The sequence below is a fragment of the Ceratocystis lukuohia genome (genome assembly GCF_044167205.1).
Source record: "Ceratocystis lukuohia strain C4212 chromosome Unknown Supercontig2_pilon, whole genome shotgun sequence".
NCBI classification, from domain to species: domain Eukaryota; kingdom Fungi; phylum Ascomycota; class Sordariomycetes; order Microascales; family Ceratocystidaceae; genus Ceratocystis; species Ceratocystis lukuohia.
The window spans coordinates 670,086-687,049 of record NW_027263521.1 but is presented as its reverse complement, the minus strand read 5'-3'; the positions used below and the strand labels follow the sequence as shown (position 1 = coordinate 687,049).

Genomic DNA, 16,964 nt, shown 5'->3' with positions numbered 1-16,964 from the left:
ATATCGACGAAACAAAGAATAAATCAAGACAAAAGAAGCACTTTTTAACTACTACGAAGAAACAGACATGCAACAAAGGCAAATAAATAGGTGAGACAAAAAATGGTGAGAAACTATGAAAAAAAAACAAGAGAATAAAATAAATAAAAAAACCCAAAAATATTCCAATTCATGTTATTCCCATGTTCATCGATCGTGCCGTTTTGTTCATAACACAAAAAAGACTTACTTCTTCCGCGCCGCCTATCACTCACTACCTATTCTCTCTTCTAGTGCCTTGCGGCTTGCGAGTAAACTCAATCATCCACTAAACAACGGCCAAGTAATTTTTTTTCGCGGGGAGGAAGGGGGAAGGGAGGGGAGGAAAAAAAAAAGAAAAGTAATAACAAAAAGACGCCTAACAGATAGAAGAATCAACCCAACACCACACCCATCAGCACAACCAACCACTGCTTGCTGCTGGTCTGATCGCGTTCTTGCTCTCGCTCCTCGTTCAAAGTGCAGCTCCCCTCTAACCCCGGACAACCGCTCCCAGAGCACCACCGGTGAATTGCGTGCCACCAGCCTGGCGTTGGGTGTTGCCGCCGGCGCGGGCACCACCGCGACCTGTGCGTTGACCTCCCCGGGCACCGCCACGGCCACGACCACCCTGGCGGTCAAAGGCAGTGCTAGAACCAGCGGTCCGCTGTTCGAGAGTGCGCTCATTGGACTCAATAAGGGCTGAGGCCTTGTCTGACAGCGCGAGCGACAGGCCTTGCAGGCGGCTGAGTTCGACGCCCTTGCGGAAGATGATGGTCGATGTAGCCTGGTCTAACGACGCAGACAACTCCTCGTGGCTGATCATCTTGCTAACAACAGCGGCAACCTTGCCAGCCGTCAGCTCGAACATGGCTGACAGAATCTCGATGGCCAGAGTGTCATAGTACGGGGCATAGGTGAAGAGGAAGGTGCGCAGGCCCTCCTCTTGGATCTGCTTGGCCAGCATGGTCTTGATCTCCTCGCAGTTGGGCATCAGATCCCAGATCTTGATGCTGTGAATGTATGTAACAGCGTTCTTCCACTCGCCGGCAGCCAGAGACTTAGATGCCTGCATAACATGGTCACGGGTGTTCTCAGGAGGGCCAGTGAAGATCTGGCGCTCGTGGTACTCGAGCATGCGGCGGTAGGTCTTGCTAATCACCCGCTTCTTGATATCAGGGGAAGAGCCGGTCTGAGCCAGAAGAGGGATTTCCAGCAGCATGCTGCATGTCAAGTACACACACTCTAGCAGTTCCAGGTTAATGTGCATGTGGAAGGGCAGCTGGCGCTGCTTCTCTAGGCGCTCCTGCTCAGGAGAAACCTGGCCGTAACGCTGCATCATGACACCCTGAGCGAGGAGCTCCTTCTGGCGGCCGCTACCGCAGATCTCCTGGAGAGTGTTTTGGGCGTCGTAGATGAGGCCCTTGCGGAAGGCACATAGGCCAATTTGCACTAGAGTACGGTTGTACAGAATCTGGGTCTGGATGTCAAAGTTGGGGATGGACTCCTGAAGATGCGACATTAGCGACATGTCACGGGCTTGGTAGTACTTGCCGTGCAGAGCCAAGAAATACACTTCGCACAGCATGGCGCGTGCACGCAAGATACCCTCGCTATTGCTGAAGAGGTAGCCGCAGAGAACAGTGACCAGAGAGCTGGCGTCAACGGTAGTAGCACGGGGAGTAATAGACGAGTCGACGTCGGCGGACACAGACTTCCAGAAGTTCTCCTCAAAGACCTTGATGACAGCTTCGGGCTTGAAGTAAACATGTTCGAGTCTCCGCATGACGATACGGTTGATGCTTTCCTGGGGAATCTCAACGTCGGTGACCTTGCGCAGGAATTCATAGTAGAGAATACCACGGAAGATGACAGTATACAGAGAGCCTTCATCTTGCAACCGCTCAATGTACTCAGGAGTGTGGGGGTCAATGTTCTGGAGGGAGCGGGTGAACTCATCATCTAGACGCTCGACGTAAGACACGATGCTGCCAGGAACCTTGACGTACTTGTCATTCTCGCCTAGAGCAGGGGGTTTCTCATCGTCCTCCCACTCTTCGGCGTTCTCGATAACAATCCACTCGGGGTTGGCAAAGAGCACGTTTAGAAGGGTGGACATATTCTGCTCAGCGGCTTTCCACTGTTCGAGAGGCATAGTGGCATTGCCAGCACCCAGGTCGAAGCGGGTTGACACCAGGGTCAACAGAGTGCGGATTTTCTGGTACGGAGTGACAGCAATGTCGAGCAGCTTCTCCATAGTCTTGATCTGGTCGCTGCGGTCTGTGTTCTTCTTTCCTCTGGACTCCATGATGGTACGGAGGTGCTTGAAGATACTCTCAGGGGTGTACTGAACAGTCTTGCCGCCCTTGCCGACCTGAGCAAAGCCATCATCCTCACCTTCATCGACATCCTGGGTAGACTCTCCGATATCGACAGCGACGCGGGCAATCTTCTTGGGCTGGGGCTTCTGGGCCTCCTCGACATCGTCGGTGCCGGACATGAACTTATCGGGGTCGCTCCGGTAAGCATCAATCTGAGACTGGTACTCCTTGTTGTTCTTCTTGATCTTCTGCTTAACTGCGTTCAGACCACGAGCATTGGTGGCATTCATCTTCTTGGGGGTGACCTTCTGCTTGGCAACAGCATCGTTCATGGAATCCTCAAGATCGGCGGAGGCCTGGATATAGACTCGGGGGCCTTGCCGCCGATGACCAATTTTGCCACATGGCGGTTAAGCTTTTCATACTCTATAAGAAGTGGGGTTAGTATTGACAGCTAGGGGGTCGGGGCGGTGATGTTGATGCTAGATTTTAGATGTGAGGGAATGGGAAGATATGAGAAGAGAGCAGCCGCTCCCAGGAGGGCCAAAACTCACCAGCAGCAATTGTGCTCCAGTCACCAATCTTGCTAGCATTTTCAATGACCTTGGTGATGCTCTCTAGCTCTTCGAACCGCTTGTCCTTGGCACTGCGCACCTTGGACCGCACCTCGCGATCGCTATCGTCACTATCGGAGTCATCACCAACCAAGAACTTGGCGGCACCGGTTTTTTTGCCGCCTTCATCCTCGCTGCTGCTGTCGGAGTCGTCAGAGTCGTCGGAGTCGTCCATGGAGTCAGTTTCTTCGTCCGAGCTGTCCTCAAGCTGCTGCTCCTCCTCCTCTTCGGAGTAGAGTTCCTCCTCGTCCGACGAGCTGTCGGAAGAGCTATCGTCGTTTCCGTGATAAAACCGGGACATCTTTTTCTGTGTAATTTGTATGTCTTATCGAAGCCAATCGGTCAAAATCCTGGCACCAAAGGGGGGGGCGGGCCAAATTACAAGTATAAAATGGGAAAATGTAGGGTCGGAGCTGGCGATGTGCGTCGTGGCCCTATTTTTTTTCCCACTGATTTTGCAGCCTTGATTCAAGGAGGGGTCGAAGTGCAAGGTAGAACGAAGGAAAAAATAATTTTGGCGGGGCCAGGGCTTGTGTGGTATAAAATGTCGGCTTGATAGTGGGCCAGCTGCTAGCACCTGTACACAGCTGCAAGTAAGTGTGGCTTGCCGAGTGGGGAATCTAACAGCAGAGCAGAGCCTTGCTTACCAACACTAATGTGTGAATAGCTTCATTTGTTTTCTATTGAGCTGAAGGCAATTTACAGCTACTCTACATTATCACTTTTCCCTCTGCCACAGTTCTCAGATATTGCCATGTCCCACATTGCATGTTCTACCTCTGGCCCGGCTTTTCGCCTACCAATCCTGCTAGCCCGCTCTACCGCCGCCTCTATTCCAGGTCTTGATTTTCTCTACCCAGCCTTTTCACGTCGAACCTTTAGCACCGTTCCACGATCCATTCCGAACCCCTCCTCAATTTCGTACAGGGCTGTTTCTTTCCGCTTTTTATCTCGTGCGATAAAGTCACATGCTCATCGCGGCTTTAGCACCACTACGCCTCAGCAGAAGACCCTCTGTATACACAATCCGGCCGTTGACGAAGATGGCAAAGGCATGCACATGGAGATCACCACACGCGCGGCAAAGGTTAGCTAGTTCTCAAACGCCAATTATTGTTAGCAAAGCACAACATTCTAACCAATTTCGCAACAGAGATTGACCAAAATTATGAAGCGCGACAACAAACCCGGCTTGGCTTTGAAAGTCCAAGTCGAAAGCGGCGGTTGCCACGGCTTCCAGTATACCATGAGCCTAGTCGAGATACCAGACCAGGGAACAAAGGAGTGGGACGAGACCGTTGGTGAAGACGACACTATTTTCCAGTACATTGCAGATGATGCCGTCAATCCGGATACCCTACAAGGCTCGCCTAAGATTATACTCGACGAGCCATCGCTATCTTTGCTCAAGGATAGCAAGGTCGACTTTACGTCAGAACTGATTGGTTCACAGTTTAAAATAGTGGATAACCCTAGAGCCACAAGTAGCTGTGGCTGTGGCACCAGTTTTGATGTTGCAATGTGAGCCTGGCTTCTTTCCAACTGACCATATATTGTAATAATAGTTTGTATACATACGCTACGCTACATACACAGGATATTATCTCTTCTTCTTTTTTTCCTTCTTTCGCAAGTCGTACTTTTTACCATGCGCAGGGGGGGGGGCCCTTCGTTTACACAAGGTGCACACAAAAGATACACACATCCATAAAATTTTCCAAGGCACCAGAAAGCTCCAGGTTGGCAAGGTTAAGTCATTAAAATCGTTGATTCCAGAAAAAGCAAAAACAACCCTGTACCCTTAATGGATTTATTGAACGCCGTAAACCTTTAGTGTGAACCCAGGAGAAAACTTTTTTTTACTATTTTTGAGCTGTGACCTTCTAGTTCATGCGACGAACCAGGGCGTTGATCTTGTCCTCGCGGTTACCCAGGTCACCACCCTCGATGAAGTGACGGAACTTGCGGGGGCGGAAGCCACCGGTGGGGTTGGACAGCTTGAAGGGCCACAGGAAGTTGGAAGCCTGCTTGAAGTTGGGACCGACGGTAATGATCTCATGGACCAGATCCTCCATGCAGATAATGCCGTACTTGCCGAGCGAGGCCTCGATGATTGAGTTGTCAGTGAGAGCAACACGCTGCTTGTTGACCTTTCCGTAGCCACGCTTGTAGATGAGCTCCTTGACGGTCTTCAGGTTGGGGTAACCGTAGGCAACCCAGGGCTCGACAATCTTGATCATTTCAGCAGTAGCCTTGGTGACCTTGACGAAGACACCGTTGTTGATCTGCAGCAGACGCAGAAGCTGGAGGATCTTGCGGGGCTTGGGGGGAACCTTGCTGACACCCTTGATGCGGAGAACAAAGATGAGCTTGGCCTCGGCGGGGATGTAGGCAGAGTTGTCATCCTTGGCAACGCGGGACAGACGGAGCTTCTCACGCTCCTCGTCACGGTACTCCTTGATGTACTTCTCGGCGCGCTTGAAGATGGTAGCACGCTTCTCCTTGTTGGCCTAGTTCGAAATGTGTTAGCTATAGTTCAAGAGTAGCTATGCAGTTACATTGTATGTGTATTCCAAGGTGTCAGACCCGAAAGAAGGTTAACGTTCAACAGCATCGACGATGTCTAGTTGAATGGGTAAAAATATGCATCATTAAAGGAGGGCGTGGGTTTTTGGGGTAGAAACAAACCTTCTTGGTGGCCTCGACCTCGGCCAGGCGCTCAGCGCGAGCCTTCTCCTGGCTCTTACGCTTCTTCAGCAGGGTCTCAGGGACCAGGACCTGTTCGGCAGTGACGGGACTGTATGCAAACATAAAATTAGTACGAAGTCCACACATGCAGATGATTTGAATAATCCGCATGGATAGAGCGCCGGTGCGAGAAGTGTGGCTGTGCGACATTCAAGCTGTGGCTAACTCGAAATGAATTTTATCGGTGAGCCTGGAAGACTTTGAGTTCTAGTGGGCTTTCGCCATAGACACACATGTAGTACAACCAACAAAGCTCATCCAACAACACCCTATGCCCATAAAGCAATAGGAGCAAGGCATTGCGTGTGATGATGGATAAATCAAAGATAAATCAGATGTGTTCAAACACTGATTTTCCAGACTTCCACTAGGCAATGATAGATTTAAGAGAGAAGAATTAATTCTTCAACTCCAACACCCCGGGTGACATCTCTCGAAGGACTTGACGAATCGAATTATCTGCCGAATCGAGGGAGACACCCAGGAGCATCGAGCTGGTTGTCCGAGCCGCGAGTGTTCTTTTTCAGACTCTTCATAGAGACAGACAACAGGCAAGACTCAGCCAGCGAGAGGACGACGACAATCCCAATATTTCAAACCCGATACTCTCTAGTCCATGGGACGACTAAGAAGTTGTTAAGGAACGGTGGTGGCGTACGCAGAAGGCATCTTGACGGTTGGCGAATTGATGGTTGATTTGGAGGGAAAAGAAGGAAAAGTCTTGCTCTTCAGCGCCTTTACTAGACAAAACCAAACAATTTCCTAGCCAGATTTTTTCTTGAAAGTGGGTCCATCAGGGCTGACTGGGATGTTTGTGTGCAGCACAAAAAAATGCCCCTCCACGTAAATTTCTGCCACTACACACCGCTCTTAGGGCACATTTTCCAAATGGGAAGTCCCCACCATAGACTATACCGATTTCCTCGGGATTTAGAGTTTGATCTCAAGTTCAGTTGATTCTCACCAACGTCCCCAACATCAAGGAGTTCGACACATATCAGACAAAATGGCCCCCAAGAAGGTTTCCAGCGCCCCTAAGGAGAACATCTCCCTCGGCCCCAACGCCCGTGATGGTGAGTTTTACTCCAGTGTGTTGAGGAACTAGAGTGACAGGTTGTGCACTGGCAAAGCTTTTGTCGCGAAATAGGACCCTGATTACAATAATATGCTACTTGGCGAAGATGATCCATGGCACAGTAATACTAACTTGTAGTTTAGGCGAGCTTGTCTTCGGCGTTGCTCGTATCTTCGCCTCGTTCAACGACACCTTCGTCCACGTCACCGATCTTTCGTACGTTTGAATCTCGCCAAATGAAAATTTTGACACTCGGCTCTGTTGCCACTCGATTAGGTCTGCACATAATGGCGAATGGAAGATTTGTCAATTGAAGCGGCCACGAGATTTGAGGGACAGAGTCAGAGTCGGGTTATTATGTGGAATGTTGGCTAACTTCTAGATGGTTACAGTGGCCGTGAGACTATCTGCCGTGTTACCGGTGGTATGAAGGTCAAGGCTGACCGTGACGAGTCTTCTCCCTACGCTGCCATGTTGGCTGCCCAGGATGTCGCCGTCCGCTGCAAGGAGGTTGGCATCACTGCCCTGCACATCAAGATCCGTGCCACTGGTGGTAAGTTTACAACGAAGGGCGTATAGACGAACAAGGGGACGACACGACGTATACTAACAACCTGCTATTAGGTAACGGTACCAAGACCCCCGGCCCCGGTGCCCAGTCTGCTCTCCGTGCCCTGGCCCGTTCTGGCATGAAGATCGGTCGCATTGAGGATGTTACTCCTACTCCCTCCGACTCTACCCGCAGAAAGGGTGGTCGCCGTGGTCGTCGTCTCTAAATGTGTCGCCGACACGTGGTATCTGTTTTGGTTTGCTTCATTGGTCTTTGGGGCTGGATGTTATGCTGCGAAAACGGGTTTCTTCTTTAATCGGCTGCTTCATGTAAAATATGTGGCCGAGGGAATCAAAAGAACAAAAAATCTCAATTAAGAACCCTAGGGAAGAACAAAAAAGACGCGGAGAACGGCCTTTTATCGACGGGCCTGGTCTTCATTATTCTTTTACGATGAACATGTTTCTGAACTGGTTTCCAACATTCAACCATTGTCTTCCTAGATTTTACGTGTAGAGTAGAGGGAGGAGTGCGGCGAAAGACCGAAACCCCTGACCCTAAGCAAAATGAGTGAAGGACAGAGCCGAGGCTTCAATGTGGTACCAGGGTTTTAAGCTGAATTTTAGGTACGGAAATTGGAGAACATGGAAATCAAAGCTGCAATAAAGAGCTTGTTAAGATATCCTAAACACTGAAAGTTGGAGAAGCAACACATGCTGAAAAGTCTTGTTTCTTCCTATCATTACTTATTAAGAAACGACTCGAAAACATATATAAATCGGCAATATTCCTCTTGAAAGTCGTGCGACTTGAAGGTCTCCAAAGCTCTTGTTGAAACAACCCTCAACATCTTAGCCTTATAAGACATCGTAGGGTTAGCTAAGCAATAACCCCTTTGCCGTTTTCTGCCTTTTTTTTTTTCCCTCCTTTACCTAACAGTCTTACTTCATTTAGTAGAACGGCGATACTGTGGGAGTTAGACTTAACTGAACTACCCAATTCTTTTCCCGCCGTCGTCTCAGAGCTTTTAGTTGTCAGTTGCGAAGCTCCTATTGAATCAGCGCAAGAAATCGCAGTATTATAGTGTCGCATATATAGACATAGATTTCTTATCACGACAAACTTTTCCTTGCGCCTGCGCCCTTGTACCCGCGAACAAAGCGACTCAAGCCAGTACGATCCCAGATTCCGCCTGAATAGCAAAGACTATCTTCGCGCAAAATGTCTTCTCAAGCCGAACCTGCCCCTGCTGCGGCATCCACATCGATTGTCGAAGCCAAGAAAGGCCTTTCACCAACTAACGCAGCGCCAGGGCCAGCTTCTATTGTCGGATCCGTCGCCAAAATCCCCTCGGGCGTTGACAGCTTTTTACAGCATCTGCACCGGTGCTTGGCTACACCTGCCGGGATCGATACCGTGTTGCAGCTCATTTGCTATGTGTCCAAGTTGACGGCATCACTGGCCGACAGCTTTGCCGAGGCTTCTGTTCAAAAGGCCGCGTCGCGCTTTGCCTCGCTAATGCTCACCATACCATACACTAGCATTGATATGCCAGCACCTAAGGGAGCGGCACGTGCCCTGCGGATTTCGGCTTCGCTGAAAGCGCTTTCAGCGTTACTTAGCGAGGGCCGCATGTTCATGCGTCTCTGGGCACTTGTCGGCATGTATGTCCGAGCCAAAACCCTGGTGACCAAGGCGTTGACTAAGTCGAGCGGCAAGGATGCATCCAAAGCGACACGCAGCGAAGAAGGCGTGGACAAGATGATTGCTTGGGTACAGCTAGTATCGGGCGTGGGACTACAGTTTTTGGAAAACCGGGCGTACCTGGCGCAGAAGAAGGTTATCAACCTGCCACCAGCTAGCATTGCCTGGGCGATCAAGTGGAGCACTCGTATGTGGGCTGTCTACGTCGGCTCGGAGCTGGGCCGGCTGCTTGTGGAGCGTTCGCGTAAGAAGCATGGCATTGATGCAGCTAGCGAGGAGCACAAGGCGTGGAGAGAGAATTGGAACTCGGCTTTCCTGCGTAACTTGGCATGGGCACCGCTAACCGTCTCGTGGAGCATGGAGCAGGGCTTTGCTGGAGAGGCGGGTGTGGGACTGTTAGCTTCTATCCCAGGTATTATTCAGGCGCGTCAGCTGTGGAAGGATACGGCCAAAGAGTAGAGTGTAGGTGCTGTGGTGCTGGGGGATAATGTGTGTGTGTGTGTGTGAATGTGCGTGTGTGTGAGCGAGAGGGGCAGTGAGACGTGGGGCACGGTTGGGCTTTCCAGTGGATTGTTATTATTATTAGTATTGCCTTGGGTTTGATTTTTGACATATGCCATTTTTAATGCTTTGCTTATCTTGTTTGAATACACGATTCATCTGTAGTAATTGGCCTTGATTTCCATAATGCCGACTTTGTTGTTCCGCATTGCTTAAGGCGAAGCTTCGTTGACCAATTTGTGGATTGTTGCAGTGCACTTCCCCGCTGTAGCCACAGGGGCTCAGCTAAATATGATCACTATAAGTTTCAGCCGTATTGGCCCTTTTGCACTCTACTACCATGCATTATGCAGTAGCTTTAGCTAGTTCTCCTGAACAACTCAACGATCAAATCACACACCATCAAAGCCACTTCCCATCTTTGCATATATCTCGTCATGCCGCACTACAAGTTCCAGGCTGTGCCTGATATTTTCGTTGATTTTGCTCCTCGCTGTGCTGCCGACCCTTCGTTCAAGGTCACTACGCAGCCTGATCTCGCTATCATCGACCGCTCGTACCCTGGTGATGACGAGGCTGCAGCAAAGCTCCAGCCATGGGAGCGTCTGGCCGCCTATGTCAAAAGATTGAACGCAGGGGCCGAGCCGGGCATCAAGTACAAGATTGTGTACCTAACTCGCCACGGCGTCGGCGACCATAATGCCATGATCCGTAAGGTTGGCCAGAAGGAATGGGATGTGAGTTTAGATCCGGGCTGCTGCGCCAGAGAGCTAGCACGTAGCTGTGCATATTACTTACATGTTGGTATTTAGGACCATATTTCGAAGTTGGACTCTGTCGATGGTGTTCTGCTTTCGGATGCCCGTCTTGTACAAGAGGGAATTGACCAAGCTGTCGAACTAAGCGGGCTATGGAGTGGCTTTTTGAACCATGGCGCTCCACTGCCCCAGTCGCTCTACAGCAGTCCCCTGACGCGTTGCTTGCAGACATCTAAGCTTGTGTTTGAGCCGCTGTGTGCCGCTCGCAATCTGCCGTACCGGCCAACCATAAAGGAGCTCCTACGTGAGCGTATGACTGACCATACGTGTGATCGTCGGTCTAGCAAGACGTACATTGCCGAAACCTTCCCGGAGTATGCAATCGAGGATGGATTTACCGAGACCGATGAGCTGTGGCGCGCTGATCGTTGGGAAACGCTCCAGGCACACCTGTCCCGCAAGCAGACGGTACTCGAGGATATTTTCTCTAGCGATCCTAGCGAGTCGATCTCGCTGGCTATGCACTCGATGGCTGTAGCCGCTGTGGGCCGAGTTTGCGGGATGCGTGAGTCCCGAGTTAGGGAAGGTACATCGCATGCACTTTTGGTCAAGGCAGTGCAGGTTGATGCTAGCCCATCGTATGACGAAGCGACAGAGGGTCTGCAGGGCCTCTAAACACGTGAATAGTCTAATATTAGCTCTGGTAGTTTCCTTTAGTGTAAATAAGCCCTAAACCACAGCCAAGTCACGTTAATGGTGAAGGTCTTGGAGCTATTTCCAGGCAGCAATGGCATGGCCCCACTTAAAGCTGCTGGTGCTACTGGCAGTGGCAATATCTTGGGGTACATAAAACCGGAGCTCAGCGCCCTCTGGATTCATTACAGATACATTCAACTTTTACATAGAATCTCGTCTCTCTTGCCTCTGCATCCGAACAAAGCCGCAGCCATGAGCAATCATTGGTTTCTCAAGTCCAACTTCCCAGTTTCGTTTCCCTACGATGAGCTTGTCGGTGCATCTCATGAACGTTTCGTCGAAGCCTTGATCAATAATACTGGGCTCGATGAACCATATGCCGACATTGAAGATGGGTTCTCAAATGATGTGACGACCGCCAAGGGAATACACGCACAATCTCGGCAAGAAAATCCCGAGGAAAGTGATGATGATAGTTACGATGGTTCCTTTTGGGAACGAGAAAACGATCATGACTGTTCTGCTGAATACTCGCTTACAAAGGTGATCGAAATTCACAAGGGAACTTCTATTAGAGATATGACTACCCGTCTTGAAGAAGCCTGGGCTAAGGAACCCCTTCACACCCTCAGGCTTATCTTCTACATTCGCTCTATTCATATAGGCAAGGCTGATCGGAAATCCTTCAACTTTGCTGCTGGCTGGTTGTATAGAACGCACCCACGAACACTGGCGGCGAACGTACACTGGCTTGCCCGACCATTGGTTGCGAAGATACTAGAGGAGAATTCGCTTTTGAATACGGACTTCAAGGAGAACTGGCTCGCTACCGACGACTGCACACTCCAAACAGCCGAAGACGAATTTTCCTTCGATTTAGACAAAGGACTTCCCCACGGGTGCTGGAAAGATCTGCTGAACATTCTCGCTATGGCCATTACTGGGGCTTTTTCGCCTAACCAGAAAATCAAAGAAAGCCCGTTTTGCGTTGTAACACCAGTTGGCTTTGTTGAAAGCAAGCATGGGAAGAAGAAACCCCGGAGTGCGAAGCATCGTTCTGCAGAGCGTGCATTCCGCCATGGACGTGCTGTGCATTGCTTCACGCATAACGCACGCTACCGCGCCCTGCACATTGCTGTAGCACGTGCTTTTGTTGCACAGCTAACTCGCGATCTGGCTGCGCTAAACAGTACGGATGAAGAAGCTAAGAGGTCTATCTCGATGTGCGCCAAGTGGGCTCCAAGCAACTTTGGGTTCCATGATAAGCAAACTATTATTGTGTCGACGATTGCTGAGGCAATGTACCCCGAGAGTGCCTTTGCTGATGAAATTGCGGCAGATTTAGAGGCGGCGGCAGACCCGGAAAAACGCAGAGTGCGGTATTTGTGGTTGGCGCGAGACAAGTACCGACGCGATATTTCGGCTTTGCGTGATTATTTGCAGGTGGTGGAACGATTCATGTCAGCCGGCAAGTGGCAGGATATCGATTACGACAGTCTCCCTACAGCCACACTACGCAACTATACTGGTTTGTTTCTTAAACACGACCGCGAGAGGTTTATGAACTACGTAAAAGAACTTTCGGAAGGCAAGTCTCAATCTCGGAATAGCCAGGGAATTCTCAGCCCCGGACTTCTAGTGAAGGACCAAATAGATGCACTGTCTCGTTGGAACACCAGAATATCTGGCCATGACGTCAATATCAACAAGGCGATAAACAACGGGAAATGGAGGACCATGGTGCAGCATGTCAAAGAATTAGGCACCCTTGCTGCCGACTCTATTGCCATATGCCAAGTAATCCGCACCATGCACTATGAAGGATATTACCCTGGCGAGCAGGGAGTTTCCCTCATGGATTACACAGTGGGCTTCACTCTGCTCACAAGTGAGCTATGCCCCGGTGCGTTTGGTGGGAAATTCATTACGTATGACTCCGACCCAGAGCTTCACGAATTTGATATGACGAAAGAGTTTTCGGATAGGCTTCTTTCAATGAGGGATATAAATCAGTGTTGGAGTATAGACTATGTCGCCGTGTTCGAAAAGGTACTGCTCACGACTGCCATCCGGGAAAAGGTGCCACCAGAGGAAATGCCAAAGCGTGTGTTTTCCTACTGTGTAGAATCGTTTCAAAATGGAGCAGAATATCGGGAATGGGCTGACTCTGTCCCCCGCCTTAGGGAAATGTTTGAAGCCGCCGGATATAAGATGCCGCAGTTAATTGTGTGGGATTTTGAAGAGCGGGCAACTCCTGGATACTCATCTATGAAGGAGGACAAGGCGGGTGTGATCTCGATTAATGGCTGTCCGAAGGTCATGATTAAGGCGTTTCTGAGCGGCCCTAGATTCCCACCAAGAATTAGCCCCGAGGACGCTGAAGGGAGTTGTGGGTTGAGAAGGGATGATTACATGGATATGGCGACTAGAGACAGATCGTTTGGCATGCTGTGTGTTCTTGACTAATGGGAAGTGTCGGAGAGAAAATAGAAAAGGGGGGCCTTGGCCGCTGTTTTCAATAAGCGTTCATAATGTAGAAACTTGTGGGAGGTAGAAGATTTTAGCGGCTAACGTTTTCAGGTTTTGTTGATTTCACATTTCAGTGCGGATGCAACTGGTATAACCGCGAGAAGTTCGTGACCTTTCGGGTTCATTTATATCGGTGCTGGTGAACGCCCTTGTCAATAAAAGTGGCGTGTAACATAATAGTACTTGTGTAACTTTAGAAATCCTGCCCCTTGAGATAGAAGCCAGCAATATCTAGCTTCATCAACAACATGGCAACTGTGTTGCCATCAAGTGCTTCGCCCAGCTCAGCCCTGACCTCATCGGCCTTTTCGCGCGACTCGTAGCGTACAGTAATATCGGACTTCTCCGTCAGGCCTCTGCACACAGAGATGAACAGCTCGATCTTGGCGCGGAACGCAGCATAGAGTGTAGTCATTTGGTCCTCATTATCATGGACGGAAGATACGCGGGCTAGCTTGTCAAACTGTAGGACAAGGCCAAAGATATCATTGAGGAGCTGGGATACAGGCTGTTGGCGTTTGCGTAGGAAGAGCGAGATAAGCATGCGGTCGAGGATCATGGAGTGACATACACGCAGGCGCTCAGGACTATGGGTGCGAAGATGGCTGTGTGGGGCAAAGGGGGGAGATGAAGCACTAGGCGACTTGCTCTGTGTGGTAAGGTCAAGCTGGACGCTAGCTAGCCACGTCTCAAATGCACGCCACGTAAGGGTGATGCCGCAGTCGACAAAGTGGTTGGCCACAGTATACACAAAGTGATGGGCCTCGTAGCAAAAACGCAGGGCAACAGTGGCCTGGGGTCGCAGAGAGCGCAAGGAAATGGCCTCGCGTGAGAGCGAGTCGACAACGTAGAGGAGACGAGCGACTCTTAGCATCTGCTTGAAGATGCGGTCATACTGCATCATTATAAGAGGCGTGAAAATTGGCGCCAATGCCTGTGGGGCCTTGTACGAGAGGCGTAGAAAGTCCATGGCTTCAAGGGCGTCAGGATTCATGCATTTCTGGATATCAGCTTCGGACATGGTGCGTACCGCAAACGAGAGATCGCCGGGGAGATTGCCAGAGATATTCGCATTATGGGCTGACGTAGATGTAGACCCTAAAGAGACAGACGACTCGCTAGCATAGCTTTCGGCTAGAATACCCATCAGCGCTAGACGTAGCTCGGAGCTTGCTGGCGGCCATTTGTCACGGCTGGTCAGCCGAAGGCCCATGATGCCACCCTGTGCCGCTACACCAGCTGTGCGTTCTGCAGTCTCTAATTGCGGATCAAAGAGAGCATGGGTTAGGCGGCTGGCAAACCTCCCATTTCCAAAGAGATAGAAGTCCTTTTGAAGACGGAGATGACCGAGGAGATCATGATGGCTGAAGAGAAGCTTGAGGCTTTCACGGTTGACGACTTTTCCGTGGGCAGAGGTCAGAGGGTTAAAGGATAAAAGTGGGAGGAGAGACCAATGAGGAGATACTAAATGTGCGTTGTTGTTGGGTATCCTTTCTTTGGTGGTGCTTTGGAGTTGGCTAGAAGAGGCCTGAGGCTGTGACTCTTCTTGTTGATGGCCCTGTAGACAATCCCGAATTGCGTCGGCAAGAGCATCTCTCTGGATGACTTCGGGAAGAGGCTCGCCGAGTTCATTCATTGACACTTGGAGATGAGAGCTGATGTCAGTCTCATCAAAGCCGTAGATTTGTAGGCCCCAGGTAGAATTAGCAAAAGCGAGATCTGGCGCAGTAGCACCAAGACTAGAGGATAGGGCCAGGCTTCCTAGAAGCCCGTGCCCATCATTTAACGCAGTGTAAGATGCTGGTGCCTTTCTCTGCTGCGTCCGTGCCTCATTGATAGCGTTGATGAGTGAAGCTTCATACTCGAGAGCTCTTTTTTCTAGGTCGAGAATCGCATCCCAGTCGTATCGCCACACTGACTCGGGTGGGTTGCTCTTGGAAACTGTGGCGAGATTGGCTAGCGGATGCTCGGAATGCTCAGACCGGATAAAGCGGATATTCTTGCCAGCCTCAAATATAGAGTCGGCCATGTCCTTGGGCACAAAGTCTGGCATTTTGGCACGATCTAGGCGGAAGTCTATTTCTTCAACCTCCTCGCCAAAGTCATCAACAAAGATTTCTGACTCCACCTTGACAAAGTGTTTAGATGCGCCAACATCATCTTTAGACATAGGCATGCCGTCTTCGTGCTTGAGCCCGACCCATTCCTCAATAAAGTCGATCCACGGCTGGGACACTCGCTGCAGAAGAACGCGCATGGCGTCATGGAGCGGGGCCGGGTTATACTCGGAGACTTGCGCGTGCTGAAAGACAGTTTGTAGTATAACTTCGTCAGGATGCTTGGCGGCTAGACGGGAGACAAGTTCGTAGAATTGTGCAAAGACGAGATGAACCTTGTTGACGAGGACAAGAAGCTGTAGCAGAGACTGCGGCTGTTTGTAGAGTGCAATATCAGACTCTACAACGCTGAGGACAGTATCAATAGCACTTCCCAAAGCAACTCGACACCGAGACGAGGTTTTAGAGTAGGTGCTTTGCACAAACGACTTAAGGCGATGGAAGAGGATACCGCAATTGAGGCAGAGGCTCTCAAGACGCCCGAGAACATGTCGAGAGTAGCCTGAAACTCGAAGATTTTTTATAGTCGAGATGATAGCTGTCTTGTCGTCATTCCAGACAAAAAACAAAGACTCCCGGCCAAGCAAGGCAGACAGGAGGCAGGACATGTAGATGGAGGTATCAGCGACTCTTTCCGGGGCCTGATCAGAGGCGGCCTCAGCCAGAACGGCATCGTAGACTTCCGATGGAGCCTCAGTGATTAGGAGGGCTTCAGGGGCGCATGGATCATCCTCGAGGCTTGTGAAGGCAGCCCAGGACTGGTACTCAGGCCGTTTGGAGGCGGGCTGAGAAGCGGCCAGCCAGATGTCATCATCAGCTGTAAAGGCAGAGTCTACAGCCTCAGCAGTGGGCGGGGTGGAGCTATCGCTAGTAGCAGGCGCTTTGTCAGCGAGGCCGCTTGCATCAGCAGAGTTTAAGTGAAGAAGCGGTGGTGTCTCAATGATAACACCAGGGTTGATCTGGGGCAGCTTGAAGAAGGGGCTGCACGGGACCGAAGTGTCAATAATGGGCCGCTTAATCAAGGGTTCTAAGATAAGGTTAGGCTTGGGGAACTTGAGAGTGAGAGGATATAGCTAGCTATCTTGCCTGAGATGTTCTCGCCAAAGTAGAGCGTATTGAGACGATTGATATTGTCCTCAGAATCAGAGAACAGCCATTTTGATGAGCGCCACAAATCTGGGACGGCGAATACATCAGCAGGCGAGCTTGTGGCTGACGGCTTGAAATTGAAGGCCTGAGTCATATCATCCAAATAAGCAAAGAAAGCGAGGAACGGTGGGGCTGGATAAGTCAACTGTGATGTTTGCTGCGAGCCCAGCATTACTAGCAGGTT

General features: G+C 50.4%; 8 protein-coding genes across 8 annotated transcripts; 5 read left to right on the top strand and 3 right to left on the bottom strand.

The window, feature by feature from the left end:
- Positions 1-511: 511 nt before the first annotated feature.
- HOO65_020179 (uncharacterized protein) lies at positions 512-3,254 on the bottom strand (the record flags this gene model as incomplete). The annotated part of the gene is made up of 2 exons (XM_071006442.1): positions 512-2,715; positions 2,894-3,254. The coding sequence occupies 2 exons, from the start codon at positions 3,252-3,254 to the stop codon at positions 512-514; spliced, it is 2,565 nt and encodes an 854-aa protein (XP_070860817.1).
- A 453-nt stretch (positions 3,255-3,707) lies between these two features.
- Positions 3,708-4,478, top strand: HOO65_020178 (Iron-sulfur assembly protein 2; the record flags this gene model as incomplete). Its single annotated transcript, XM_071007024.1, has 2 exons — positions 3,708-4,040; positions 4,107-4,478. 2 exons carry the CDS (start codon positions 3,708-3,710, stop codon positions 4,476-4,478), a joined length of 705 nt encoding a protein of 234 aa, XP_070860816.1.
- Positions 4,479-4,836: 358 nt separating this feature from the next.
- Positions 4,837-6,370, bottom strand: HOO65_020177 (60S ribosomal uL30 domain-containing protein; the record flags this gene model as incomplete). The annotated part of the gene is made up of 3 exons (XM_071006726.1): positions 4,837-5,463; positions 5,642-5,840; positions 6,360-6,370. 3 exons carry the CDS (start codon positions 6,368-6,370, stop codon positions 4,837-4,839), a joined length of 837 nt encoding a protein of 278 aa, XP_070860815.1.
- A 337-nt stretch (positions 6,371-6,707) lies between these two features.
- HOO65_020176 (40S ribosomal protein uS11) lies at positions 6,708-7,552 on the top strand (the record flags this gene model as incomplete). The annotated part of the gene is made up of 4 exons (XM_071006999.1): positions 6,708-6,774; positions 6,920-6,992; positions 7,169-7,329; positions 7,401-7,552. The coding sequence occupies 4 exons, from the start codon at positions 6,708-6,710 to the stop codon at positions 7,550-7,552; spliced, it is 453 nt and encodes a 150-aa protein (XP_070860814.1).
- Positions 7,553-8,547: 995 nt separating this feature from the next.
- On the top strand, positions 8,548-9,489 carry HOO65_020175 (uncharacterized protein; the record flags this gene model as incomplete). The annotated part of the gene is made up of 1 exon (XM_071000009.1): positions 8,548-9,489. The coding sequence occupies one exon, from the start codon at positions 8,548-8,550 to the stop codon at positions 9,487-9,489; it is 942 nt and encodes a 313-aa protein (XP_070860813.1).
- A 479-nt stretch (positions 9,490-9,968) lies between these two features.
- On the top strand, positions 9,969-10,964 carry HOO65_020174 (putative phosphoglycerate mutase; the record flags this gene model as incomplete). The annotated part of the gene is made up of 2 exons (XM_071006944.1): positions 9,969-10,268; positions 10,344-10,964. 2 exons carry the CDS (start codon positions 9,969-9,971, stop codon positions 10,962-10,964), a joined length of 921 nt encoding a protein of 306 aa, XP_070860812.1.
- A 273-nt stretch (positions 10,965-11,237) lies between these two features.
- Positions 11,238-13,451, top strand: HOO65_020173 (putative protein L728; the record flags this gene model as incomplete). Its single annotated transcript, XM_071000008.1, has 1 exon — positions 11,238-13,451. The coding sequence occupies one exon, from the start codon at positions 11,238-11,240 to the stop codon at positions 13,449-13,451; it is 2,214 nt and encodes a 737-aa protein (XP_070860811.1).
- Positions 13,452-13,707: 256 nt separating this feature from the next.
- HOO65_020172 (Spc97 / Spc98 family protein) lies at positions 13,708-16,952 on the bottom strand (the record flags this gene model as incomplete). Its single annotated transcript, XM_071006372.1, has 2 exons — positions 13,708-16,658; positions 16,754-16,952. 2 exons carry the CDS (start codon positions 16,950-16,952, stop codon positions 13,708-13,710), a joined length of 3,150 nt encoding a protein of 1,049 aa, XP_070860810.1.
- Positions 16,953-16,964: the final 12 nt, after the last annotated feature.